Raw genomic sequence first — 7926 nt, forward strand, 5'->3', positions numbered from 1 at the left:
ATAAAGGAGTAGTTCTGCAAGTGATGACCACAGACAACTTCTCTGTCCTTATGTTTTCTGGTTGACGGTTTCTACGGTGTCTACAACCCACAGAAGTGGCCCAGGAAGTGCAACTCATCCAGGATGGCACATCAATGCAAGCTGTAGCCAGGTTTGCTGTGTAGAAGTTCCATCAGGAGACAGGCTAGTACATCAGGAGATGTGGAGAAGGCCATAGAAGGGGGGCCAACCCTGCATCAGGACCACTGCCTCCTCCTTTGTGCAAGGAGAAACGGGAAGAGGCCTGCAAAATAACCTCCAGTTGACCACAAATGTGCACGTCTGCTCAGAATGGTAGAAACAGACTCCATGAGGTCGCCAGGTGGGAGTTGTGTTGACAGCCCAAAACCGTGCGAGACATTTGACATTTGCTGTAGAACACCAAGCTTGGCATAGTCACTGTTGACACAGTCTGGAGATGCGGTGGAGAATGCTCTGCTGCCTGCAATATTGTCCAACATGAGCGCTTTGGCAATGGGTCAGGTATGGTTTGGGGCGGCATTTCTTTGGAGTGCCACACAGCCCTCCATGTGCTCACCAGAGGTAGCCTGACTGTCATTAGGTACTGAGATGAGATTCTCTGACCCCTTGTGAGACCGCATGTTGGTGCGATTGGCCCTGGGTTCCTCCTAAAGTAAGACAGTGCTAGGCCTCATGTGGCTGGAGTGTCAGCAGTTTCTGCCAGACGAAGCTAATGATGTCATGGACTGGCCCGCACACTTTCCAGACCTGAATGCAATTGAGCACATCGGGGACATCATGTCTCGTCCATCCACTAACTCCTGGTTGCACCCCAGACTGTCCAGGAGTTAGCAGATGCTTTGGTCCAGGCGTCAGAGAAGATCCCTTGGAGGACCACCCGCTGCCTCATCAGAAGCGTACCCAGGCATTGCAGGGGAATCATATGGGCATGTGGAGGCCACGCCCACTACTGAGCCTCATTTTGACTTGTTTCAAAGAAATTACATTGAAGTTGGATCAGCATGTAATGTTCACACATCCAGACATCCATAGCCGAATAGTTTTAATTTCCATTACTATTTTTATTTTATTGTGTTGTCAGGACATGCAAATATGTAAAGAATGAAGCATTTCAAAAGAATATTTCATTTGTTCAGGCATAGCATGTCTTTTTTAGTGCTCCTAAATCGTTTGAGTTGTGTACGTGTGTGTGGGTGTGTCTGTGTGTTACACTATTGAGACATTTTTATACTACTTTTTGTTTCTGTAGAAAATTATTTTACCTTTTTTCAAAGACGATTATTTTAGAGGAAATTTGGTGAGACCTGGATTTATCCAAAACGTTTTGAAAGGTGTGTCCTTTAAACAGGAAAATTCTTATAATTTAGAAAGCGCTATTGTTCCTCCTGGTCACCAGGGGGCGCAAAGTAAGGATCTGATATAAACAACAAAAAGAAGAAGACGACCATGAGCACGACAGGAGGCATGTTCGCCGTTCTGAAGGAGAAAGTTGGACAGGTTCTGGTTCCGGGGGACGAGTTCTGCTTTGGTGCAGAGGAAACGATCTCTCTGTCGGAGAGCGCGAAGCCGGAGCGCGCGGTGTGTGGACCAGGGCTGCGGCGGAGCGGAGACCGCCTGGTGGTGATGAAGAGCGGCGTGCTGCGGCACAAACCGCCGCTCACCTTCTGGATCGATTCCCAGCAGAAGCGGGTAAGAGCGGACCGGTCCGAACCAAAGGTTCTGAGATCCCAACAAACTGCGTTCAGCGGTCCAGAGACGTGTTTAGAGCATTAATGTGAAGCGGTCCGGTCACAACCAGCATTCAAACACAACTTTATTGATAGCACTTCCTGATGAAATCCACCTCAAGTGCTTTATATAACAAATAGTAAAAATATCAGTTACAAATAACAAAGTATAATCAAATAAAAACCAAATACGCGTCAAGCTAATACATCAAAATAAACTAAATTAATTATTTATCAAATTAAAACATATGGACTGATACAGAGATATGGGTTTTGATTCGATGCACTCAACTAACCAAGAATTTAAAAAAATCCACACATGATCTGCGTATTTTCAATTTAGACCCAGATTATTTATGCAAACACAAGTTTCATTTTTGCAAACTTGTGTTTGCTTAAATAATGTACTTTGTTGTGAATAAATGTGTCCGCGTGCGTTCGTTCCATTGATCCTTAGGACAGTGTTTTTCAACCTTTTTTGAGCCACGGCACACTTTAACCCTGAAAAAAATCCCGCGGCACACCATCATCCAAAAAAAAAAAAAAAAGCAGAAATTCATGGTCTGTATTGATCGACAGCGCCCCCCCCCCCCGCAATCTCACGTGAATTTTTGTGATAATTGTGGCAGAAAAAGCAGGAATTTGCGGCTGTTTTTTTCTAAGAGATGAACCACCAGCTAAAGCTCGTCTTTAGCTGGTATATTTGTTAGAACTGAGCGACTTTATCAGCAGAATTAAGAACAAGGAAGTGAAGACTTTAAGCACTTCTGATTGGTCAGACTGATGACATGTGATTAAGCCTTCAAGAATGATTGGCGGAGACAGTTAAAGGGGCGGGACTTTTCCTTACACAGTTAGAGCTGCAGCTAAATCGCGGTACCGTGATTTTTATCAAAATCTCTTTAATAGAATTAAATAAACACAAAGAAAAAGTAATTTTAAGATCTTTTATATTCCTAACTACTCAGTGTTTTATCAGGGCCTGTTTGGATGAACACAGAGCTGAAATCCTGGAGATGGAAAATGTTTTTAGATCAGTTAATGAGGGCAATTTCTCCACGGCGCACTTGACCATCTCCCACGGCACACTAGTGTGCCGCGGCACACTGGTTGAAAAACACTGCCTTAGGAGAATCGTAGTGTGACGTCACCCATACAAATGGCTTACTGGCTCAAAGATGAAACAAACAGAGATGCTTGTCCTCCCCGAGCAGCAGCAGGTGAGCAGCAGAGTAGAGAACCGCCCCGTGTACTGATGATGGGTTGGTTGGCAGTGAAACATCTCTAAAGTCGGATCTTGGCGTTTACTATATTATTTCACCCATTTTGACTTAATTATTCTCTGTGCTGCACATGACTGCGTCTCTGGTCAGCGTGAGTTGGCGCTCAATGCACTCTGCAGGTGGGTGCTGGGGTGGTGTTGGTCCAGTAGACCTGCAGCTGCTCAGAACTGCACAAACGCCAGACGTATAGAGAGAGAGACAGGCACAACTCATTGTCATGGAATACCTTAAGTCAGAGAAAATGAACATGGAGGCATTAAATAATTCTTTGTGTTTTTAAAAGAGTGGATTCGACAGATGTGATCATAGGCGTAACTGATTTGTTTCCACATCTCACTTTGAGCAGTGGCCTATAGACCACATGTGTTGTAACTTTTTTGTGTATTTTTTCACATTGTTGTCTGAATTCTAATAAAACCAGGTTATGTCTTGAGCCAGGTTCAAATTTGCACAAGGTCATTTCTCTGAATATAAAGTTATATGAATGACAAGAGGATCTTGTTTGTGAAAACTGTTTTTTGCCTTGAGAATCTGTATGTGAGAGGAAAAAAAGTGGAGTAACCGGTAGGCAATTACCGTACTAAATAGGTGAGTAAAGTAATTTAATTACAATTTTGTAACACTAAGTAAACAGTTACTTTTTAGAAGTCATTTTCCCAACACTGATGCCAATATGACGTCACCCGTTTCCCTAAATAGAAAGGTAATAAATATGAACATTTTATGACGACTTTATGAATCTACTGTGTTCTGATGATGAAAACCTAATGGTTTATAAAAAATAGTGGCCAATCAGGAGTGAGCTTGTTTGAAGGTCACACCCCTATCACTTGAAAGCAGGCTACATAAAATCTGTCAAATGTTTCACACATTCAATGTGAGAAGTTATGTCAATGGGATTTTGGCTTCTTGGAGCCAGCGGGTTCTTCCTGTTTGGAGCATGAGGAGGGAGGGGTCCTTCAGTCCAGTTCTCGAATAGTCAATGGTTTGTTCTCCTCAGTATGTCGCCACTAAAGGGGAGACCGTGATCGGGATCGTGACGGCCCGAGCAGGAGACACCTTCAGGGTGGACTTTGGCGGCAGCGAGCTGGCGTCTCTGTCTTACCTGGCGTTTGAAGGAGCCACCAAGCGAAACCGACCCAACGTCCAGGTGAGTGTGGGTGGGGCTCTGTGTGCAGTCTGCTGTGTGCAGTCACTCCAAGGAGCCACTCCTGTGGAGCTCAGCACTGCAAGGACCGTTTTATTTGCCATCTGAGTCCATCTAGAGCAGCGGTCTCCAACCCCCAGGCCGTACAGACAGAATAAATAACTTACAGTGCTTCCTTTTTATTTATTTTGGAATCTGACAGATGTTTTATTTTGAAAAATTGCCAGATTCTCTGTTCCATCCGTCAATGTCACTCCTGGCGCAGGCCAAGGCTCTCTTTTCTGTCACATGATAGGTTACCACTAAAATAAAACCAGGTACTAGCAAAATGACTAAAAAACAAACGTCTTTGGAAAGTTTCTTTACCAAGGTGAAAATGCCCAGCCAGGAGACGGAAGAGGAGCCTTCTACTTCCAAAAAAAAAGCTACATTCAATAGACAGTACTTCTTTTTCACACCATGAGTGTGGAAAGGGGAGAGGATGATGACACCTGTGTGATGTACAATGACATGCGTGCCAAAATAAAACCTCAGGGTTCGTCTTGTCAGGTGTCTGTTCCTCCTTCATCGTGTTGCTGCAATAATCGTCCGTCACATCTGCGAAAACTTAGTGTGACGTCATACGGGTCCATGGCGTTAAAAAGGTTGAAGACCACTGATCTAGAGGAGAGGGATGAAGATGTTAATCCCTCCTCTTGCTCATCTTTATCTTTGATGCATTTCTTCAGTCAGATCCCTTCAGGCTTACCTGAAGCTCCGCCCCTTTCTTTCACCTGTGCAGGTGGGCGACTTGGTGTTTGCTCAGTTCCTCATCGCCAACAAAGACATGGAGCCTGAGCTGGTGTGCATCGACGGGTCGGGGCGAGCCAATGGGATGGGGGCGTTTGGAGCAGGAGGTCTGCTCATCAAAGTCTCGCTGGGGCTGGTCAGAAGGTAACTCCCCCCCCCCTCCCCGCACCTGGGACTCTACAATGGGTTCCATGTTATCTAACGTGGTTTTTGCACCCCCTCCCTCAGGCTGCTCGCCCCCAACAGTGACATCCGCTTGGACCTGGAGCAGCTCTTTCCATGCGAGCTGGTGGTGGGCATGAACGGCCGGGTGTGGGTGAGGGCGTCCAGCGTCCAGCAGACCCTGATAGTGGCGAACCTGCTGCAGAGCTGTGACACCATGACGACGCAACAGAGGCAGCAGCTGTTCAGGAGGGTCCAGCAGGGGGCGCTGTAGACCTGGAAGAGGCCTTGTAAGACTGTGGGCTCAGATGGAGCTCTGTGATTGGTTTACAGCAGCCAGCTGATCCCTGTCAGCAGTTGGTACTGCTCTCTACAGAACCTCTTGGAGCCGTTTGTGTTGGTGGCTGTGAGAAGCTAAAGTGTGGCTCAGAGGTCAGGTGACAATCACATGACATAATTTCTGTGACAAGGGATTCAGCAGGAAGCATTTGTTCCAAATAACTTCAAATGTTTAAATAAAGTTTTTTTTTATTTTGTATTTAGCACTTTAATTATTGAATTCCAGATTCAAAGTCACAATGAAGTGTTTTTCACTTTTCCCTTGTATCTCAGATAAAACATCTCATTATCTAAACACAGTTCTTTGTGTTTAATGTTCTACATCATGTCTGTCCTCTAGATAAGGTTCTGGACGTTGATTTTGAGTCTTTTGAAAAACGTTGCTGCACTTGAAAATGGGAATTCTGCCCTAAAGTTAGAAGTAATCCACCACAACGAACGCCTTCAGTAGAATATTATGGTTCTGATCAAATATGAAAAGAGTTGAGCCTCTGGAGACCCTAATAGAAGAAGCTAAGAGCTCCCCGGTCCAGATGCAGCAACCAAAGAGTGAAACTGAAGCTTCCTTAGCTCAATCTCAGAGACTACTGAAGGAGAAGAAACCTCATCTGAAGTATGTGGTAGAACAGCTCAATCATGAATGGTCTTCAATGGAAAAGGAGAAGATTTTATCTCTAAAGACCTCCATGAAAAGACTCGCAGCTGGCTGCAAAGAATCCAGGAGACCTTCAAAGAGACCCTTTCCTAACCCTTGTGCTATCTTAGATGACCCCACCCTTACATTGATGTGTTCCCCCTACCATGACAAAGGTGGATAAAGGTGGAAAGATTTCATGTAATCCATGGACACCAGTGAAGATCACAAATCATTGAAGAAAAAAGGTTCAGCGCACTGTCTAGTGGGTCTAGATGACCCAACTCCCAATGTTGAAGTGCCTAGGATAGCACAAGGGTTAAAGAAATGTCCCAACTAAAAACGTTTGTCCAGGAAAAATATGTCAATATTAGCAAGTCTGAAGAGGACCACAAAAAACATTTGACCAACTACATCAGGAGATGGTCAAACAAGAAAAAGTATCCAAAAAATCAGAGAAGTAACCCTTGTGCTATCCTAGGCACTATAACCCTTGTGCTATCTTAGATGACCCCACCCTTAAGTGGGGGTAAGGGTGGGGTCATCTAAGATAGCACAATGGTTAACAGACAAAAGCAGCAGGCAGAGGACAAACAGAAGTGGGATAAAGAAAAGTCGACTCTCCCTTTTCCAAGAAATCACTCGACTAAAAGAGATGATCAACAGAAAGGAGGACAGACTCAACCACAGCCAAAAGTCTTCATGACAAAGCTGGAACAACTCCAGGAGGAGAACAATCAAAAAGAAAAATGATGCAACGACTTTTGGAGTCTTTTTTAAAAAGTAAAAAATAGGAAGACATAAAACATTTTATTAATGTTGGTGCGCCCTAAAAAATCTTTAATTACAAAAAGACTCAGTTAGTGGAGTGGAGAGTCCATGCGATAGTCGAACCTCAGATCCAGAAACAACAGTGCCGTTTCCGTCCTGGTCGTGGAACAGTGGACCTACGCCCTCTTCAGGGTGCTGGAGGGTTTGTAGGAGTTCGTTCATCCAGTCCATATGTGTTTTGTGGATTTGGAGAAGGCGTCCGACCACGACCCTATGGTGTCCTGTGGAGGGTGCTGTGGAAGTATGGGGTCCAGGGAGCCTTAGTGAGGGCTATCCGGTCTCTGTATGACCGGATCAGGTGGTGGCAGTAAATTAACTCCTGTTCCGGGAACATGTTGGACTCCGGCAGGGTTGCCCTGTATCATTGGCGTAGCCAGGGACCGGGGGGGGTTTGAAGAGCTGAAGGAAGTGGCCAGGGAGAGGAAAGTCTGCAGATCTTTGCCTAGACTGCTGCCCCTACGTCCCGGTCCCAGATGTGTTGTGTATTCCTTTGTGTCCTTGGTATCAATATACTTTGTAAAGGTTTTAAGGCACGGACAGGAAAGTCCAGCGCTCCAAATGACTCAGATTCTACATTGGACAGCAGGAGCATGTTTCGCACCACATACTCTGCTTTAAGCGCGTTCAGCTCTGACTTTCATGTGGCTGGTCTGTAAAATACAGTTTGGCTAGTTTTAGTTGTGTTGCTTTGTCACCTGAGCGCACACTAGCCACATCAGTTTGGTGGCTCTGGGGCTTAAGAGACAAAAAAAGTGTGGGGGCTCTGTGCTTCATTCAGATTTGAATAGCTTGAGATGGACTTTGATGATGTCTTGAACTGGGAAACAACATACATTTGCCAAGAACATATTTTCCTTTTGTTTTAATTAAAGTAAAATAGTGTTGATATTTCCAGCCCAAAAACACAACTTTCTTGTACAGAACTGGTTTTTTTTGGGAGGGGATTCCACAAAGTCGGAAGACAGGCTTGACAAGTAGATCCAAGATTTTGCG

The 7926-nt window shown here is 44.9% G+C and overlaps 1 protein-coding gene across 1 annotated transcript; it reads left to right on the forward strand.

The window, feature by feature from the left end:
• Nucleotides 1-1435: 1435 nt before the first annotated feature.
• Nucleotides 1436-5667, forward strand: exosc3 (exosome component 3). The gene is made up of 4 exons (XM_004086484.4): nt 1436-1710; nt 4032-4181; nt 4960-5111; nt 5196-5667. The coding sequence occupies exons 1-4, from the start codon at nt 1468-1470 to the stop codon at nt 5401-5403; spliced, it is 753 nt and encodes a 250-aa protein (XP_004086532.1). The 5' UTR covers nt 1436-1467; the 3' UTR covers nt 5404-5667.
• The last annotated feature ends 2259 nt before the right edge of the window (nt 5668-7926 follow it).

Source organism: Oryzias latipes, chromosome 10 (genome assembly GCF_002234675.1).
Source record: "Oryzias latipes chromosome 10, ASM223467v1".
Lineage (NCBI taxonomy): Eukaryota > Metazoa > Chordata > Actinopteri > Beloniformes > Adrianichthyidae > Oryzias > Oryzias latipes.

Bases quoted from the DNA above. Each gene is read 5' to 3' on its own strand.
- exosc3 (XM_004086484.4), top strand. From the start codon at position 1,468: ATGAGCACGACAGGAGGCATGTTCGCCGTTCTGAAGGAGAAAGTTGGA. The intron at 1,711-4,031 runs GTAAGAGCGGAC...TGTTCTCCTCAG, and splicing joins TCGATTCCCAGCAGAAGCGG to TATGTCGCCACTAAAGGGGA. The intron at 4,182-4,959 runs GTGAGTGTGGGT...TCACCTGTGCAG, and splicing joins GAAACCGACCCAACGTCCAG to GTGGGCGACTTGGTGTTTGC.